This window comes from Oculina patagonica, chromosome 10 (assembly GCF_052425735.1).
Source record: "Oculina patagonica isolate OP01 chromosome 10, crgOcupat, whole genome shotgun sequence".
Taxonomy (NCBI): Eukaryota; Metazoa; Cnidaria; class Anthozoa; order Scleractinia; family Oculinidae; genus Oculina; species Oculina patagonica.
In genome coordinates this window covers 18,457,013-18,478,324 of record NC_135767.1, presented here as the reverse complement: position 1 = coordinate 18,478,324, position 21,312 = coordinate 18,457,013, and the positions used below count along the sequence as shown (strand labels likewise).

The window sequence follows — 21,312 nt, the reverse complement described above, 5'->3', positions numbered from 1 at the left end:
GAAGTTGTTCTTGTTTCTTTATACCTTAAGCCTAAACAAAAAACCACAGAGAGTAAAATTTGAGAGAGAGTACGGTATTCTCCTTGACTAGCACTTCAAATTTCGACTAATATATCCCAATCACACCATCAAGACATGTTTTAGTTAAACTGCAACCATTGACAAAACCTTGGCACAGTTGCTGTATTTTCTTACTTGACACATGAAAAAGTCGAGTAATTTCCCCTCTCCCCCCTTTGCAATGTTGCGTAGCATGCAAAAAATAATTCCTTCCATTGCTGCCCACTTTTTCTCACAAACTGAAACGCATTGCACGAGGAGTTTGGGCACATTGTGCTAACAAACACTGAAACGTGGGGATGGGGGTGGGTGGGCCAACGACTTTTGTCAATGATTGTGGGTTTAAAAAATGAAAGTTAGCAACAGAAAACTGAAGGATTTTACGTAGGGTTCCAGTAAGCTTTAACTTGCGTGTTCATTGTGCTAGATTTGAAGCAGACAAACCTTCTATGAAGAAAATAATTTTAGACGGCCTTTAAGCCTGTTTTAGCTTTGGTGTCAACGGGGTATAAGATAACGTCCATTTATTAAACCCATTAAACCATTCGTCAAAATAAACTTTTTAAATTACATCATTCAAACTCGAGCCCATAGTGTCTCGCCTTCGCAACGAACTCTGTTTCAAATTTTTCGTTCAATTCCGGTGTAAAGTGGTTCTTCCAGTCCCCAACTTCTCCCTTCCGTAAGAAGCTGATCGCGTCAACGCCCGGAAACACTTGAAAGGTAGCAGGGTTTTTAGCCATCTCATCAAATGAGCACTGGTGTGCAATTCGCTGAATGACGTCTTCTGACAAAGGTTTTTCGAGAAATTCAGCAATATTTCTGACATTGGATAATAAGTCCTTGGAAAGAACAGAAACGATTTTGTTTAATAGAAATAATATGTAATAATATTTTGGTTTCCCATTGCAGACCACGTGATGTTACTCTTGAGAGTGATCTCTTTCAAAACTCAAACAAATTCACTTGGAAATGGCTGAATAATTCTCAGGTAGACAAAGTGTGATCAGAGAGGGCCATTATAGTGCTTTCATAACTGAATGCCTGGTGGGTGAGGGGTGGGGGAGAACGCTTGTCGTATTTTTTTAGGGGCTCAAAACAGTGTTTTGTAAAAACTTAGCCACCTCCCAAAAAAGCATAGATTCGATTTCCTGCTAGCATCCCAGTCAGTTTAACTTTAAATGAAAAGTTCTGCTTAGGTTGTGAGTAAATAACATAATGTATGTCTATTTTTGTAGCCGTGGGGTGTTGATGTACCTTTTTCAGGTCTTCATACTTGAGAAACAATATGTTAGGATCGTCCCTGTGCTTCCACCATCCAAGAACATGGTCAGACCACAAATTGTAAAAAACTGAAAATTGACGAAAAAAGCAGCGAAATGAAAAGGTTATTTCACGCTGTGTACTAAAAGTTTTACAAACTTTTCCACTCTTCAAATTAAAACGATTAACAGCTACAAAAAAAAAACAAAGAGGGAGGTGATTGTCATCCATCCCATTTGCAACACTCTGCAGGAATTGTATTTACACACTCTGTGCATACAGAGTCTATTTACAAGTAACAAGTAGACTACGAACCCAACTTTTTTCATAAGCGAAAAGTTGATTATCGCTCACATAAAACGTCGGCGAGTAGGCTAATTGTTTTAGTAGAAACTCTAAAGGATTGCATTCCAAAACCTACAATTTTATATGTGCTTTGTGCCAAAATCAAGAAACAGCTGTCCACGGTTGCATTTTGGCTTTCAGTTTGTGCTCTATCATGCCGATGTCGCTTTAAGTGTTCTACGTAATATCAGCCTTGTTTATTTCATTTGTATTTCTATTTTTGACTGATTAGATCTTTCACAGATCCTACGTAAACCAGCAGCATTTTCGTTCGCGGTCCCATGCTTTATTAGTTCAATAGGTTTGTAGGTTTTGGACTGCAGTTCTTTAGAGTGTCGACTAAAGCATTTAGACTAGTCGCCCTCGCTTTCTTTGGGCGATGGTCAACGAATTGCTTTTGCAAAACTCAGGCTCGTAGTCTAATTGTTAACAAAAGGAAATGTGAATTTTGGCTGTCATAAAAACCTTACCATAACCTAGTCGGGTTTTATAACGGGCAGTATACAATTGTAAGCTTTTTATTTTAAGTTCCAATGAACTTTTTCCCGGTGTTGGGGTTTAAATCATAAAATTAGTGCCAGTAATACTCACGTTTCCCCTGAAGAAAAAATTTCACAAATATATCCCACGTCAGCCCAGAATACTTCTCAGCATTAAACGAAAGCAAGAAGTGATAAAGGGAAACTGCAACATCTTTAGGGTTTCGTGCAATGTAAATGTACTTGCACGTCGTGGCGTCATCTTTGCCTTTGGGAATTAAGTGATATGGCAGATGCGAATCCAACAGACGGGGACTGGGGAGAAGGTCGATGACGGGCTTGGAGACTGGTGACGACTCAGAGCGGTCGGGCTCACGCCTGCGCAGTAACGGATGTGTCTCAAAGAAGAAGACACGTTTTTTTAAATGCACATTACTGATTGTGCCGTCGTTGTAAATCTGCCACCGAAGTTCACGCATCCACGTCGTTCCTATGAAAGCAAAAACACAAACGCGAGAGCGCTGTATTTGATGTACCTGTAGCATCCCTGAATGTTAATGGCTTAAAAGCATGACGTTTATTTTTCCCGCGAACGGAAAAAATTCAACTTCTGCTGTCTTCCCTTTGGTGTTAGTACGCGGAAATGAGAAGTTTTGTGTTTGTCGTGAATGTGCGATTTTTTCACTAATTTTATGAGTGATTGATTTTTGAATTCAATAAAAAGGCAAAAAAGTTGAAGACAAGCTCGCGTTTGCCGTTTGCCGCATAACGTCATGCTTAAAATGTCTCTAATAAAGACATTTAACGGCGGGATATTCAAACCCCTGCACTGCACTGAGATATGTTGTGATAAAACAAGAGAGACAAATTATCAGGCCTTCTACGCTTGGAAAATGACGGTATGTTCTCCGTCAATCTTGAACCCTCTTCAGAAATGTTTGAACAATGCCCGGATAGTCTTCGTTTTTATACGAAACTCTTCGTAAATTGAATTTTAAAAAATTTCAGAAGTGAAGCAAAACAGACGTTATTACGTACTGTACATTGCTAATGCTTGTATTGCCAAACGAAACCCTATTGGATACATCGATGAAAACTGGTGTAAAACATAAAATCACTGGCTGAACCGAAAGTTAAGCTTTACACATCTTCAAATGCAGTAGCCTGAATTTCAGACATCCCTCTGACGTCCCTTCTGGCAAGCAGGCGAGCACAGAGGGATGTCTGAAATTCAGGCTACAAATGCAGATGACAGTACATAAACGACCGCTTCGTGTTTGTCACGCAACTGGACAATTTGACCGGCTCGCTCACGCGAAATCCAAACAAGAGGACATTATAGAATATTGAGTCCCAATGTCATGCTTTGAGCGTTATTCCATTTTTACGACATATAGTAATGCAACTAATAGTTATTTTAGATTTAGAAATGCTAAATACTGCTCTGTCTTGCAGACCTCTCAAGTCTCACGATTTTGTCGTTAGACTCACGGTTTTCACTTCAATCTCACGATGAGAAACAGTAATCTCACGGTAAACAGAGTAACAAGTTATTTGGTTTTAGGACTCTTTTAGTTATTTTTGTCCGTCAGTTGATCAATCTCCCGGTTTTTACTGAAATCTCCAGATTTTTTTACCTCAATCTCCAGATTTCCAGTGCTTTGAGGTTGAGAGGTCTGGTCTTGGTAAACCATGCGTGTATTACGTTTGTTTGTGAATTGTGCGGTCGTCGCTTTTATATAATGCTGTTTCATGGTTTTAAATTTGACGTAAAACTGAATGGATTACCTCCTAGTACGACTGTAAGCAAAGTACTCGGTCAAAACCAAATTAACTTAGTCCGGTTTTGCTATTAAAATTTGGGTTCAACTAGACGTTACTCTTTCTTGGTCCTTCGTGATCTTAAGACTGTTCCAATTTATTTACCTACCAGACCTTGGATAGCTACCAATAAACACATCGTCCCTCCTCGTTTGGAAGCCTTCAAGATCTTCATGTAAATTTGGATCCACGATTGCCGCCGAGATTCTGACTCCACGTATAAGAGCCATTTCAGGGCCTGTCCAGCCTTCCTCTGTTTCTCGGATAGTTTGAAAAGTTGCCATGTCGTCGAATAATATTATAGACTCACCGTTGACTGTTATTCTTGTCGCGAGCTGAATGTGAATAAATTTTACGATTTACAAGTCACGCAACGTTAAGTTGTTTGTGTTTGTGTCCAGTCAAGCGCGGCTTTGTGATTGTTGGAGATCCAAGCGCAAAATATAGAGCGACGGTTAAATGCAGAGGGTCACACAACATTAGGAAGACTATGGCACACTCCAGCTCTCACTCCAGCTCTGGCCCTGTAAAAACTAGTTGACTAGTCGAAATATCGGCCAAATAAATTGTCCAATATAAGTGTCGTCGTACTAGCCGTGCATTTGAAATTACTGCAAAATATAGAGTTTGTGTAAAAAAATTAAACTGTAACAAAAAAGTAACTAAAAAGTACCTCACTAAAATAATTTACGAAAACGTTACGTGGTATTATTACTTGTTTTTCTGCAGTGGTACATCCCGGGGGGGGGGGGGGTACTCCATATAGTGGCCTATACGGGGAGGCTCCGCCCGAAAGGGGTACCTTTTTCAGGCTTCAGGTATATAAAAGGGTAGGGATTTCACAAGTCTAGGTATATGAAAGGGTATGTAAATCCGTCACTTAGGTTTTTTTAAGGGCCTTGAATTAAAATATTTCGAACAGACGCACTTTATGGCTGTATTATTTTAATTTATAAAGCGCAACATGAAAATGACAAGAAAACGTCCTGTTCTAAGTCTATGCCAAGTCCTTTAGGTATATGAAAGGGGTACCTTTTTTCAGTAAAAGGTAAACGAAAGGGGTACAATTTCTGTGAAATTGGTATATAAAAGGGTAAGGGGTAAGAGCTTGGGGCGGAGCCTCCCCGTATAAAACGTTTTTGAGTGCCCCCCCCCCCCGGGGGGGGTTCATCGCGTTTTCAGCGATTTTATGTGAGATATATTCAGCTCCTTTCCGCACTGTCCTTCTCATTTATACACTACAGGATAAATGACCTAACCTCGTTCAAATTGCGATGGAACACATTTCAGTGCAAAGACAAGAAATAACAATACCGTTTGTCAACTTAATGTAGAGTTTTACTTATTTATTGAATAATATCAATTTTAAGTTCAGATTCTCCAAACACAGGTTATTAGTTTCTCGCATTTTACTTTAAACTACATTATTAGATATCTGATGGTGGGGGGAAGGGGGACGAGGTAAAGTCTGCGTCTAAAGGTGGATTTCCACTGTCGCGTAAATATTTACGTACGTAAAACGTGCGTTAAGAAACGTACGTTGACAAATTTCCACTGTTGCGTAAAAAGTAATAAAAAACGTTTCTTTTTTTACGTGCGTTAAACGTACGTAAATGCCCGCCACCTTGAATTTTGGCGCCAAAAAACAGAGCGATCGTGGGTAACTTGATTTGCCTGCCGCGGCCGCCAAAGTAATGGCACCTGCTGGAGACAAGCGTTACCTTCTCCTTTATTACCTAAGGCAAAGACTCTAGAGAAGGAAAAAAAGCTAAGTTGGCAAGAGCCTTATATTGTGTATCGTGGGTATTTGGCAACAGTCATGTATCGACCATTATAACTGTTAGTGTGTTAAGGGTTCTGTTATGGTACATGTATATCGGTCTGGAATTGTTTAGATTGCATGTCAAGAAAATCCAGTAGTTGCCGTATGTTGGACTTTTGTTTAAGAGCTTACTGGTGTTAGAGTGTTAATGAGCTTAGGCTTAACGTGTTTACGAGTTGGTTCGTAAGGTTTGCTGCGTAACTCATCCCAGTGCGGTTCTGTGCCCGATCAATCTGCCCGCCTCAGGTCTTGGAGATTTCTTAAAGGAATTTTTTCTTGGATCTCCTACTCTCATTATAAGCCACTATCGAAACACATGCTATGGTATAGGGAAGTAACCCCACTAGCCGGGCTGGGCCTCTCGCATACCGGTTGGGGTTTAAGGGGTTTTTGAGTTATGGGGAGAAGGTGTATTTTGTGGGTATTCTTCCCTATAAATGTGAAGATATTTTGGGTTTGTTCTGAAGCAGCAAGGTGCGTGAGTAGCCGAAGGCCACAACCTTTTTCCTTATCTTATCCACGCCGGACAATGAGCGGCATAATTAATTGAGAACGCCTGTCTAATTTGCATGCCTAAGGTAACGAAGTGGAAATTTGTACGGAACAACTCTATTGTGCTAAATTTGAGGCCGACTAACATCAGTTAGCAACTTCTATGAAGAAAACAATTACTGTGTTAACGAAGCCATTCATTAAAACAAACTTTCAATTTTCCATCATTCAAATTCGAGTCCATGCTCTCTCGCCTTCGCAAGAAACTCTGCTTCAAATTTTTCATTCACTTCCAGTGTAAAGTGATTTTTCCAGTCGCCAACTTCTCCCTTCCGTAAGTAGCTAGCGTCTACGTCCGGAAACACTTGAAAAGTAACAGGGGTTTTAGCCATCTCATGAAACGAGCACTGGTGTGCAATTCGCTGAATGACGTCCTCTGACAAAGGTTTCTCCAGAAATTCAGCAATAGTTCTGACATTGGATAATAAGTCCTTGGAAAGAACAGAAACGATTTTGTTTAATAGAAATAATATGTAATAATATTTTGGTTTCCCATTGCAGACCACGTGATGTTACCCTTGAGAGTGATCTCTTTCAAAACTTAAACAAATTCCCTTGGAAATGGCTGAATAATTCTCAGGTAGACAAAGGGTCAGAGAGGGCCATTATAGTGCTTTCATAACTGAATGCCTGGTGGGTAAGGGGTGGGGGAAAACGCTTGTCGTATTTTTTTAGGGGCTCAAAATAGTGTTTTGTTACCGCAAAGGGTTTTTCATATCAAATTAATAGTTGCTATTTTCCTAGAAGTATGCGGGACGTTTGTCTCATAAGAGCCATGTTAGATTGCCCGTCCTACACGTGCCCAGTGGTTCGTTGGTGGAGAGTTTAGTTGATGTTAGGAAGGTAACTGACTCGACTCCAGTTGGAAAAGCTAGGAAATGTTTTCCTAATAGCTTATGGGACTTAGTTATCTTGATCAAAATGGACCTAGAATAGTCTCTTTACTCAGTGGCTTGGCCCTTGGTCGGCCGCGTTTAGCCACGCCCCAGGAGTGAAAAAAGTCTTTTTTCGATTACCTTAAGGTTACTATTGTTAGCGGCTACTAATTTTAGCGATTTTAGCGGGTTGGGCTAAAATCGCTAAATTTAGTACTCGCTTAAGTTTGTCTTGGTGAAATTAAATACGCGTTATTTAATACCCCGCCCGCCAGAGGAATACAAAATTAAATCAGTAGGTCGGGCAAAAATTAAGAAAGTTTGGAAGAGAGCTGGGATCGTCGTCATCGTGGAGAATATGACTGATTTTCCTGACGAGGACTCACTTTCTAACATTTGCGATTCATTTTGTTCTTTCTGTCTTTCTTTCTTTTTTCTAATTCTTTCTTCTAAAAATGATAATGTTCGTTCAATTTCAAGTGACTTTGTGCTATTGCTGAACATTTATTTCCATTTATTTCCATCTTTATTTTTATAGCTATGTATTAAAATTGATTTTTTTTTTAATTTTCGGAAAATCGCTAAATTTAATAGTCGCTAAATCTTGCTCAGAAAAAGTCGCTAAAATTAGTTGTCGCTAAAAATAGTAACCTTAAGGCAGCATCTCGGTTTTAACTTTAAACTAAAAGGCCTTGTTAGGGTGCGAGTAAACAACTGTGTGTCTGCTTGTGTATCCTAGGTTGATTCCCGGGGGTACTCACATATATGGGCTATACAGGTATGTGCCGCCCGATAGGGTATGGTTTTTGAGGTACTCAGTCCTTTAATAAAGGTAAAAGGTAAAGGTAAAGCAACTTTATTTATACAGGGTTTGTGTTTAAAGCTAGAAGCTTGTGGGGCCGTGTATATGAAACAAATATTGAACAAATATAATATATTAAATAAACATAACATGGTTAAAAATCCCAACTGGCAGGAGGCAGACCAGTTGGCTGTTTACAAGCATGACCGAGGATTTGAACTCGGGACGACCGAGAACAAATCCAGATAGTGGTAGTATATCATTTTTGCCCCTTTTGGCAATGTGTTCCCGGTGTGATCCCTAGATAGGGTACCTAAATTCTATCAGCTAAAATAAACGCCCAGCTTAACGTAAAAAGACATCCGTTCAAGTGTTAGTAAAGCGATTTCGATTTTATAAAGATTTGTGTTTAGCCGTGCGCGGTTAGCCGTTATTTGCGTCGTCACGGAACGCTTCTCCTCCCCTTGAATAGCGTGTCAATTTTCGCTTTCTTTATCCTTAAATAGGGTCAGGGTTTAAGAACCTTCGCGGCACACCCCTCCCCGAAATTTATGGGAGTACCCCCCCGGGGGGGGGGGATGTTGATGTACCTTTTTGAGGTCTTCATACTTCAGAAACAATATGTTAGGATCATCCCTGTGCTTCCACCATTCAAGAACATGATCAGACCACAAATTATAAACAACTGTGAAATAACGAAAAAAACAACGAAATGAAAAAGATTATTCCACGCTTTCCACAACATTTTCCGCTCTTCAAATAAAAAAGATCAAAAGGTACAAAAGTCCTAGAAGGAGGTGATTGTCATTCATCCCATTTGCAACACTGTGCAGGACTTTAACTTACTCAGTAGCATTTCACCAATGGTGTTACTAACATATCACCAATGCTGTTACTAACATTTCACCAATGCAGTTGCTAACATTGCACCAATGCTGTTGCTAACATTTCACCTATCGGGCAAGCTAAGCTCCGGCCTGATGGGCCAAACTTTTTTTAACCAAATTACCATTACACAAACATTGCTATCAATATCATAACTGTACAGGACTTTAACTTTAATAGTAAACTCCCCACAGGGCTTTTCAGTAACTATTTATAATTTTAAAAAAAACTACTTAACTCTAAAATTTACAAATAAAATTGAAATAAAATAATGATTAAAAGTTTAAAAGAAGATGATTTCTAAGGTTTGTTTTAAAAGAGTACAGAGATTTAGCGTTTTTGATTTTAATATCTAGGCTGTTCCATAGGTTTACGGCTCTGTGCATACAGAGTCTATTAACATGCAACAATTAGACTACTAGCCCGAGTTTTTTATAAGCCAATAGTCAACGAGGCGCAGCTGAGTTGTCTATCGCTCATAGAAAACGAGGGTGAGTAGTCTAATTGTTTTAGTAGACACTCTAAAGGATTGCAGTCTAGAACCCAAAGTTTTATGTGCTTTTGAGCCAAAAACAAGAATAATTGTCCCTTTAAAGAGCGACGCGCGTGATCATGTTCTATTTAACAAATAGATTCCATTTTGCCGTGCGTCTGTTTAGTTATAGATCACTGATGGCGTCGAATTGTGGTAAGAACAAAAAAAGTGGCCCACGAGCCGCTAGGCGAGTGAGTCACTGATGTTCTTACCTCATTTTGACGTCTTCTGTGATCTATAACTGAACAGACCCACGGCAAAAATGGAATCTATTTGTTTTATACAATAACACAAGACTATGCCGCTACCCGTGAGCTAAAGTTGTTTTCGTTTCATTCATTAAGTTTTCCGTAACCACGAAGTACTGCTAATGATGGGTGCAGAGGCTGTCCGCTCTGCTCCTCTGCTCCTTTTTTGTTTGTGTGGCAAAATAAATAAATACTCCATAAAAATACTCCGGATTGCTTTCAACTGTAGTTTTATATTCAGACTGATCCTCTAATTTTCGTTTTGTTGTAGCCCCGCGAGTTTTGGAAAACTTTTCCGACAGCACTGATTTGGACTTTGAACTCTGATCACGCGCGCGAATCACACCACCCCGTGACGTCATCTGTGCGTCTGTACTCTAATAGATAACAGGCATCAACCAATCACAACGCGCGCAGTAACTCGGTTATTGTATAACAGCGGATAGAAAACAATGGAAGAACCAATCACATTTGCGGATTTCCTGTAGAGCCCCTCTGAGTGCTCGAGCTCGTTTCTCTTCAAAGGGTAAATTATTCGTGTTTTTTTTTTTTTGCTTAAGAATACATCAATGTGTATGGAGCGGTTTTTAAGAGTATCGACTTAACAATAAGACTAGTCGCCCTCGCTTTCTATGGGCGATAGTCAACGAATTGGAAACCTCAGGCTCGTTGTTTAATTGTTAACAAGAGGAAATATGAATATTGGTCTGTCATAATAATCTTGCCATAACCTAGCCGGGTTTTTTAACAGGCAGTTGGCAATTTCAAGCTTTTCATTTGAAGTTCCAATGCACTTTTCCCGGTGTCGGGGTTTAATTCATAAAATTAATCGGCCTCGTCCCCAGCCAATCCGCGCTATGCGAGTGAGAGGAGGGAGACTGGAACCGAAATCTCCCGACAAGGCTTGGCGGGTGACTTCACATCAAAATTCGCCGGGGATGTCTGGAAACGAGGCTGAAAATTAATGCTAGTAGTACTCACGTTTTCCCTGAAGAAAGAATTTCAAAAATATATCCCACGTCAGCCCAGAATAACTCTCAGCATCAATCGAAAATAAGAAGTAATAAAGGGAAACTGCAACATCTTTAGGGTTTCGTGCAATGTAAATGTACTTGCACGTCGTGGCGTCATCTTTGCCTTTGGGAATCAATTGATATGGCAGATGTGACCACAACAGGCGGGGACTGGGGAGAAGGTCAATGACAGGCTTGGAGACTGGAGACGACTCAGCGTTGTCGGGTTCACGCCTGTGCAGCAAAGGATGTATCTCGAGCCAGAGGACACGGCTTCCTAAATGCACGTCGCTGATTGCGCCGTCGTTGTAAATCTGCCACAGAAGTTCACGCATCCACGTTGTTCCTGTCGATACAAAACCACAGGTTTGATGTTTCTGTCTTAAACTCGAGAACTCACACCCGGGGGGAAGAAACGAGGTCTGGGACCGAGTAGCGATGCTCTCACAACTTGCAACGTGATCAATTCACGAAGTAGTCAGCGGTTTTTGGACGATGATGCAACAGGCAATCTTTTCCCGCGAAATGGAAGCTATGGCAATCACGACTGCCATGCCGTGGAATCACTTATTATAAAGGGGTTCAATTCTCTTAACTAAAAATCTAAGAAAATTTCGTCATCGTCGTGTAGTTATAAGAACACAGAATTTTGTGATCCCGTGCTACTTTTCAGTGCTGAAATGCAAATGTTTGTACCACAATTTTCAACTGGCCCACATGGGGATTGTAAATGAGGTAAAACAAAGAACGACCAAGTCAACAAACAACCTCGAAACAATAGAGCAAGAACAATAGCTCCGACCGGCGCGGGAATATTCGATCGCCCCGTCTTCATTACCATTTCCGTGATGGTTTTTTAACCCCCCATATTACCCCACCTTATTTTCCATTTCTCCCCCCCTCTTCCTTCCCTTTCCGTATGTATTATAACAAACACCACATATTGACACCAAGAACCTTTCCGGAGAAATTTTCGCTGCTTTAAAGACAAAACTTAGAAAGCCTTTTTTCATTACTATATACAAAAAAATAATCGAACTCTCTCACTGGTCCCATGTTGTTATTGTTTTGGCAAGTTCGCAAAGAAAGGAGCTGCTCATGCGCCTTAAAGAGATACGCTGACTACCGCCCCGATGGTTGCTTTGCAAGTTGTGAGAGCATCGCTCAGATTTCCTATAAGAGAATGTATGGGAAGTTGTTTCCCCCCTCTGACTCACACCAAAGTTCAAATTCAAAGAACACGGTTTTGCCAACTATCTTTTCCAAATTTCTACTTCACGTGCGTCTTAGGCCCAGGCCAAAAACGTCGAACTTCGCATGAGACGAACTAAACTGAGCAAATTAAGTTCATGATAAGCTCGACGTTTGACTCAGTTGAGTTCGTCGGACTGAATAAAGATCGACCAACACATTCTAACCGTCTGGTTCAGACGGATAGAACGTGTGGAGATCGACTGTGGGACAAACGTCGATATTTTCATGAAACTTAATGAATTAATTTAAAATTTGTATGATAATGTATTTTTAGCTTCGGAATATTCGTTCTCGCTGCTCTGAAGTCGGTTCAACGAATTATGTTCGACGTTTGACCCAACGGTCGAGCTTTACCTGTTTGGGTTGACCAAAACTGCAATTTAGTTCGTCTCATGTGAAGTTCGACATTTTGTCTAGGCCATACTGGGATTCTTAACGAGTAAAATTGTGAAATTGTGAGGTTTTCTGTTCACAGTGGATTTGAAATTTGAAAAGGAATATAATAATTTAGCAACGCTCTAGCCTCCACGTGCACCTTCGACACCATCTGATTTTAATGTAGTTTTAGGAGGAGCCCAGTCTCTTTTTTAGTGCGCCTTCCACATAAAAATACAAATTCTCTTTGCCGGATGAGATGAATTGCTCTTTAAGTTTTAAAAAACGTGGCAGTATATCATCGGTACATCAACACACTTGCTCCAAGTCACTCGCTGATCCAGTGGAGACCGACGAATACGGAAAGCGCATGCGGGCTTCAAAAATTAAAATGGCGGTTAATCACGGTAACACACACGGACAGATAGATTCCGCGCGGTCTCCAACGCGCAATTTCATATTGTTTATTAGCATAACCCACTGACCGTCTTTTAGGTGATCGTGCAATCTGAATGGCTACCCAGGTGCCGTGAACTTAACAATTAGACTGCAAGCTTCAGGTTTCTATTTAACAATTAGACTACAAGCCCGAGTTTTCTATGAGGAAATAGTCAACGAGGCGCAGCCGAGTTGACTATCGCTCATAGAAAACGAGGGCGAGTAGTCTAATTGTTTTAGTAGAAACTCAAAAGGACTGCAGTCCAAAACCTACAATATTGTGCACTTTGAAGACAAAAATCAAGAAAATTTACCGCTTAAAGAGCTACGCGCGCGCGCGACTGTTTTCTATCGGCGAATAGAAACAGTCATCGTTAGTGACTCAGCTGTGTTCTGGTCCGCGTCTGATGGTTCTCCCACTGTTTTCTATTTAAACAATAGGGTGTTTCTGTCGAGGAACTATCGGCTGATAGTTGCCCCTTGGAAATTTGCTGTTCTTAAAACAAATATTCCGCGAGCTTCTCGGGCTAATATGCTAGTTTTAAGAACATCAAATTTCCAAGGGGCAACTATCAGACCGATAGTTCCGAGACAGAAACACTCTATTGTCTTTATTGTTCACCACAAAATTTTCTTCCGCGCGCCCATACAAAAACGAGCATCGTGAATTATTTTTACTTTTCTGGATAAAAAACTCAATTGAAAGCCGAAATTTAACAAACGAAACAAAACCAGACAAGAAACCCACAAGAAACCCACTAATTTGTTTGGTTTTTTTGTCTTCAGGCACGCTTGTTTACAAAAAAAAGTCACGGGCGGGCACTATCGATCCGGGCATTTTTCTTCGGCAGGGCACTATGGGCTGATAGTGCCCTCCCGCGGACGAACACTATCGCGTCACGTGATCAATTTAAACCAATCAGCTGAATCGGAGAAAATTTAGTGGTGAACTATTAAGGGCTGCTAGTGCCCTCCGGCGGACGGGCAAAACTATCGCGTCACGTGATCAATTTAAACCAATCAGAATCGGAGAAAATTTAGTGGTGAACTATAAGGGCTGATAGTGCCCTCCGGCGGACGAACACTATCGCGTCACGTGATCAATTTAAACCAATCAGCTGAATCGGAGAAAATTTAGTGGTGAACTATAAGGGCTGATAGTGCCCTCCGGCGGACGCAAAACTATCGCGTCACGTGATCAATTTAAACCAATCAGAATCGGAGAAAATTTAGTGGTGAACTATAACGGGGCTGATAGTGCCCTCCGGCGGACGAACACTATCGCGTCACGTGATCAATTTAAACCAATCAGCTGAATCGGAGAAAATTTAGTGGTGAACTATAAGGGCTGCTAGTGCCCTTCCGGCGGACGCAAAATGCTATCGCGTCACGTGATCAATTTAAACCAATCAGAATCGGAGAAAATTTAGTGGTGAACTATAAGGGCCTGATAGTGCCCTCCGGCGGACGAACCACTATCGCGTCACGTGATCAATTTAAACCAACCAGCTGAATCGGAGAAAATTTAGTGGTGAACTATAAGGGCTGATAGTGCCCTCCGGCGGACGAACACTATCGCGTCACGTGATCAATATAAACCAATCAGCTGAATCGGAGAAAATTTAGTGGTGAACTATAAGGGCTGATAGTGCCCTCCGGCGGACGCAAAACTATCGCGTCACGTGATCAATTTAAACCAATCAGAATCGGAGAAAATTTAGTGGCGAACTATAAGGGCTGATAGTGCCCTCCGGCGGACGAACACTATCGCGTCACGTGATCAATTTAAACCAATCAGCTGAATCGGAGAAAATTTAGTGGTGAACTATAATTTAACAATAGAGTGTCTCTGTCTCGGAACTATCGGTCTGATAGTTGCCCCTTGGAAATTTGATGTTCTTAAAACTAGCATATTTGCCCTCGAAGCTTCGCTTCTCGGGCTAATATTTGTTTTAAGAACATCAAATTTCCGCGGGGCAACTATCAGACCGATAGTTCCGAGACAGAAACACTCTATTGTCTTTATTGTTCCCCACTAAATTTTCTTCCGCGCGCACATACAAAAACAAGCATCGTGGATTATTTTTACTTTTGAGGATAAAACTCAATTGAAAGCCGAAATTTAACAACGAAACAAAACCAGACGAGAAACCCACTAAATGCAGTGAATTTGGTTGGGTTTTTGTGTTTTGCTGCAGCCGCAATGGCTGCAAGCAAAACACATTGAGAGCTGAAGTTTGTGCCGTAAGGTGTAAGGTGTAAGTGCCGTAAGGTGTAAGTGCCGTAACAGAGGAGAAATCTGAACTACCGATGTCAATCAAATCCATGAACAAACAAAATCGAAACCAATGAACCGTAGCGCTGATCGCATTCGAAGTTACGGGCGAAAGTATTCGAACGCAAACCACGTTGGACACGTTGGAAAACAGAAAACCGATTTAAAAGTATATCGCATTGGGAAAGAAAACAAACTGTGGCGCGACCACTCCAGTTTTATGAGAAAATTATTCTGCAGTTTTCATCATTTACGAAAAGAGCGAAGACTTGGAACCTCGCCGAAGGTCATAAATATTTTCTCCAAAGGACCGGTTAGTGCACAGTTTGTAAACTTTCGCTTTGAAAATAAACTTACCCTCACCTTGTCTACACTGTCTACAGCATACTAGTACTGTATTAACTCTGAACTTCATATTTTAAAATAAAATGTATGAACGTGTAACTTGTCACGCAAAGACAGCTGGAAAGGAATATACCATGCTGGTAGGCTGCACCGCTAATTGTAGCTGTATTCGAGCTATATAAAAGACAGCTAGAAACGAATTAATACTAGTAACATCACAATGGGAAAGAAACTTATTCAGTGGTGCACACCGTCGAAAACAAAGAAATATTAAAGGAAGTTCTCATTCACCAGATTCACTGCATCAGATGCAACATTCGTCAGTTCGTGTTTAAATGCGTGGCGACCAGTTTGTTTACTAGTTATTAAAAAATAATACGGTCTTCATTTAATAAACAGTTCATCCTTAAATTTCAGCTTTTCTACGACTGACAGGTAGGTACTATAGTATAAGCCCCGCTAAAATAGCTGGAAAGGGAAAGTTTTTTGAAAAATGAATTTTTGACTGCCAGACGCGCTGGCGCCACATGTTTATTTTGTGAAGATTAATTAAACGCCGTGAAAAATAGAATTTGATGTCCAGCGAGCCACTGCATCTTCGGCTACGCAGTCCTCAGTGAATCCTCCAACTTCACAAATTTCTAAAACTTTAAGAAAACGAACTTTCGCAGAATCAAAAATTGGTCCTTATCGATCTTCCGATCTTGTTGTGAAGACACTGAAATTCGACGAGTGTTCATGCGTGAAGGGATGACTGACGAATGATAATAATTATTTGTAAACTTTCGCTTTCAAAATGAACTTTGCGTTACGTTCAACGCCGTCTTTCTGTTGTTGTACGCCGGTGCGCGTGCGATTATTTATAATTTCTGAATTTTGCATATTTAACTCAGGGTGACACAACAAGTTTGTTAAGAGTTAGTTGTTCCAGTGTTTAATTTGGGTGAAAGTGGTTAAAGAACCACTGTCTTGTCACTAATAAATATATCACATTGAGTTCTTATAAGGTCAATAGATTCTGTCTTTTTCGTTGTTGTTAAAACGCTACCATTGTGACAATGATTCCAAATACAACTAACGGTAACCAGTGAGATAACGCCACTAAAAGAATCACATTGAGTTCATTGAGATTTTTTTATAATGTTAAGAGTTACTGTTTTTTATCAAAGAGACAATCATGTCAGACATTACGTTAACTTACTAGTAATTAAATTATGTTTGCTGTCTTTGATTTCAACATAACATTGATCAGTAAAATTATCAGGATTGAATTAACACAAAGTGACTACAATATAGTGCAATTATTAACCTGCACACAAGTGACAGACAATAAAAGACGTTGGATTTCAATCTCGACTCACTTGTCTTTCATCAACATGTTCCCTAAGACTTTGCTCTAGCAGCAAAACACATGGACCCATTGGGGCCCTATTTTTGAGTCTAATGCTTGCGTGCGCTTTGCGCATGCGCATTAGACTCTTTGTTATATGAAAAAAGCTGTTAGCAATCCCAAGGGAATGGTTCGGGATCGATAATCGTTCGCTGTAATGTAGAAAACAATGATCAGCTGCAAGAACGGACTCCGTACGGACACGCACGATTAGTTTCAATTAAAAACAGCCAATCAGCGACACGTGTTCCCACGCATAATTAAAAGTTCTTTCTCAAGTCACGATTATTCAACACTTGAACAGGACGAAATAATTTTCCAGTTAAGACATTTGTAAGCTTTTTGTGAAAATAAATCTTCGTTTTCAGTTCAGTTAAGCACTTGTGTTTTCGTCTTGCTTAAAAAGCAAGACGTCTTTGAGAAAAAATATTTCGACGGCGACTCGCGTTTATTTACACAATGCGACCAAATATTTATTTTGTTTTAAAAAATAGAAAACTTTACCTCGGTTTTTGTATTTAAGTCATTCGAATTTTGACCAATTTTTTCTTTACAGTGCAAACAAAAACCTTCAAAAATAAAAGATGTACAAGGATAAATGTAAATCAAGTTACGCGACTAAATCAAAATGCGTTTGTTTGGCCGCTTTGCAGTATTACACTGTCCCGGCCTTTGCCATACACTGAAATCGAATTTCATGCTTTTACGACTCTCAGAGATCTTAAGTTCTTCTTACAGCTAGAAAAATCATAAAATGGTTACATTGATATGGAAGTGATGATTCGCGAAATTTGTACATCATGATAAACAGTCTTCGCTCCTGTGTATGGTAGCTCGATAATAATTGCCTAGTTTCCAGCGTTCAAAAGGTCATCATTATATTGACGTGAGCATTTACACCCGTTTTTAGGAAAATCTGTCACTAAGTGCTTACAGTACAATGGAGTAACAGTCACTATTTCAAGTGCTTTTATTGCAAAATCTGTTTCAAGAGTCATCATCAAAATGGTGAAAAATCTGAAAGAAAACGATGTGAAGTTCTTCAACCCTTGTTGTAATGAACATGCTTTTTGTAAATCGTCACGCAATCTTGTCCAAATGTTTAATCGTTTCTGCTTTTACGGACAATACGGAAGAAGTAACATCAACTCCTGTTCATACTTTAAATTTTGTGAAGCATATAACATTTATGACTGTTTCGTTTTCATCCATAATCATCCACGATGCCCCTAGCTTGCTATAAGCATTTTAAATTAAACTCCCGAACACAAACCTCTAACCAATTTTAACCGGCTTACGAAAACCGCGCAATCTGTATCACTATGCCATACGGCATTAGACTCATGTCACCCTTGGTGACCTATTTTTCTTGTCTGCAGGCAGCTTGTTTACAAAAAACAGTCACGGGCGGGCACTATCGATCCGGGAATTTTTCACGGGAGGGCACTATGGGCTGATAGTGCCCTCCGGCGGACGAACACTATCGCGTCACGTGATCAATTTAAACCAATCAGAATCGGAGAAAATTTAGTGGTGAACTTTAATCGCTCATAGAAAACTCGAGCTCGTAGTCTAATTGTTAAATAGAAAACGATCGCGCGCTCGTTGCTCATTGAAAATTATTTTTCCTTCATTTTTGGCTTGTAAGAATGTAAAATTGTAGGATTTTGGACTGCAGTCCTTTAAGAGTTTCTACTAAAGCAATTAGACTACTGCGAACTAAAGCAATTAGACTGCAACTGGACTACCGCGAACCACGTCAATCATGCGGAAAAAAGTACAGACAAATGTATGGGAAATTCAAAACATAACTGAACGCTTTTTAGCCCAGCTACATCCTTCAAACTCGGCGAATAAACACTTTTGCCTAGTTTCTTAACTTTGCTATTCATAAGTTGTCCAGAATTCAATTTTTGTAAAAGATATTTGCCGTCGGATTCCCATACAAACACTGTAATTTCTTCCCGCTTTGCCTACTCGTCAAAATGGCGTTGAAAACCGTGATACGGCCTATGCTGTCAAATGGTTTAATTTAAAGAAAAACTAAATGGATTACTTCCTAGCTAGTGCGATCAAATACAAAGTAATTGGTTAAAATCAAATTAATTCAGTCAGATTTTGATACATTTGGGTTCTTGGTCCTTCATGTGTTCCAATTTATTTACCTACCAGACCTTGGATAGCTACCAATGAACACATCGTCCCTTCTCGTTTGGAAGCGTTCAAGATCTTCATGTAAATTTGGATCCACAAGTACCGCCGGCATTCTGACTCCATGTATAAGAGCCATTTCAGGGCCTGTCCAACCTCCCTCTGTTTCTCGGATAGTTTGAAAATTTGCCATGTCTTTGAATATAATAGACTGCTTTTCTTGTAGCTTCTTGTCGAGAGCAATCGCGAGCCGTATGTGAATAAATTTCGCCCCGATTCACAAGTCACGCAAAGTTGAGTTTGTTTGTGTCCAGTCAAGCGTGGTTTTCTTTTATGACTGAAGAAGATCGCATACCATTCTCACTCATTAATTATGCCGCTCATTGTCCGGCGTGGATAAGATAAGGAAAAAGATTGAGGCCGAGGCAATGAGCGACTGGGTGAGAAAGCCTGACAACTGTATATTACGTCGCCAAACGGGAGGTGGGAGGGTCGAAAATTCGCCCGGACTTCCCGGCTTGCGTATCTCTTTCGAAATCCCCCGAAACTAAGCAAAGGGATCTTTAAATACGGTGATTGTGCACGTGGTGTCTAAGCATAACCTAACGCAACTATCTAATAAACAAATGGGGTTATGTAATCCACGCACTTCTGAATTCCGCGTCATAATTATGAATGAGAATATAAACGCAAAATGAAGAGTTTGTGTAAAAAATTTAAACTGTAACAAAAATAAACAAATAAAAAGTAACTCATTAAAAAAAAATTGCGAAAACGTTACCTGGTATTATTACTTTTTTTTCTAGTGTTTCAAAACGGTATATGAACAATAAAGGACCAAGTAACGACAAAATCGGTTGTAAAGGGCAGGGAAGCGAAGCCAGGTTTTATTTTTGTTTTACGCCGGACTTTTCCTTTTAACGTTTATTAAAATTTCCAAAGCAGCATACCGTACTAGTATGTCATAGCAGTGCCATTCAAGAGAATATATTTACTTGTTAGCCTGACCTCAAATAAACGTCGGGAACTCGAACAAACGCCCCCTGTCGCTGATTTAAAAATTAGCAATTTTGACCCGGCGTTTATTCGGGGCCCGGTGTTTAATCGAGAAAATATGGTCTACTGATTCCTTTACTAAGTTAATCACAGTTTGATCAGGGCTCAAGGTAGCAAGATTTACAATAGCTGCGGTCACATTTAGACTACTAACTATAGTTAAGACGGCGTTAACTATAGTTAGCTATTTCGGTAATGTGACCGCTTCTCTGTTCACCCTAACTATAGTTAGAAAATTTACGCCTCGCTGATCCAAAACAATACAGACTAACTATAGTTATACCCAAGCAAGGTTCATGGGTTAGTCTTAAGTTTACAAAAGAAAAACCAATCAGAATGCGACAATTCTTTTCGCACATGCGAGATGAACATAAATATGCAAAACAAAGCGTGAAGGGAAGGAAAAAAGAAAAACAACATGCCAAGAAATTACATATCACCAATGTTAGCAAAAATATAGCTTGAATTCTTCGGCGTCTAGCATCCTTACTTTCTCCAACGCCGAGATGCAAAACTAGAAAAAAAATAGAGGAACAACTAGACACAGATCAACAACAAGGGCTGTCATGAACTAATTTAAATTCGAAATTATTCAAAAGCTAATCAGAACTAACTAAAGTTAACTGCATTGGTGTGACCGCTTAGACGACCGAAATCACTAACTATAGTTAGGTATGACGTCACGTAACTTAAGACTAACTATAGTTAAACTTTAGTTACGTCGTAAATGTGACCGCAGCCAATAACTTAGAGAAGGCAAAAGAAGGAGAATTTCTTTGTTATAAAGTAATTTTTCGCGCGATAGTTTTTCAGCTAATCCCTTTTTATGAACATCAACGTACGGCACTCAAGAATGTTTAAACAACCGTTTTTTGCAATGGCTTGTTAGGTCAAGTGAACATATAAGAGGCAAACAGATCAAAAACGCTTATTTACTGTCAAGTGTGCACGTTTTACTTAATAATTACACAGTTTTACAAAGCCACTTGTAACTTCCATTAAACAAGCAAGTATTTAAACGAAGGATATGTTTCATGTATTGTAACAGTTGCCTCGTATTTATAACAATAAAAGTAAAGTATTTACATAAAGGAATACATATTTAAACACATGCATGATCCTTTTTAAACAAAAAAGACTACCAAGTTAAGTTCATAATGTCGCTTAAGTGTTTTTTGGCTTTACTTAATCTTGCAGTATTGAGTCATTTGCTATTTTGTCAACAAAATAAGCTGTTTGGGAACATTTAAAAGAAGTGTTTGAAAACACTACATTTACAAATAATCGCTGAGCTGTAAATTACTTGACATTGAGTTATTTTAAAAAGT

At 39.8% G+C, this 21,312-nt stretch overlaps 2 protein-coding genes across 2 annotated transcripts; both read right to left on the bottom strand.

Annotated features, from left to right (window-relative positions):
- Positions 1-64: 64 nt before the first annotated feature.
- Positions 65-4,308, bottom strand: LOC144629131 (sulfotransferase 1B1-like). The gene is made up of 4 exons (XM_078487331.1): positions 4,078-4,308; positions 2,260-2,637; positions 1,318-1,412; positions 65-902 (listed from the first exon to the last, which is right to left on the bottom strand). The coding sequence occupies exons 1-4, from the start codon at positions 4,250-4,252 to the stop codon at positions 633-635; spliced, it is 918 nt and encodes a 305-aa protein (XP_078343457.1). The 5' UTR covers positions 4,253-4,308; the 3' UTR covers positions 65-632.
- Positions 4,309-5,339: 1,031 nt separating this feature from the next.
- On the bottom strand, positions 5,340-19,167 carry LOC144629132 (sulfotransferase 1B1-like). Its single transcript, XM_078487332.1, has 4 exons — positions 18,947-19,167; positions 10,669-11,046; positions 8,610-8,704; positions 5,340-6,773 (listed from the first exon to the last, which is right to left on the bottom strand). The coding sequence occupies exons 1-4, from the start codon at positions 19,119-19,121 to the stop codon at positions 6,507-6,509; spliced, it is 915 nt and encodes a 304-aa protein (XP_078343458.1). The 5' UTR covers positions 19,122-19,167; the 3' UTR covers positions 5,340-6,506.
- Positions 19,168-21,312: the final 2,145 nt, after the last annotated feature.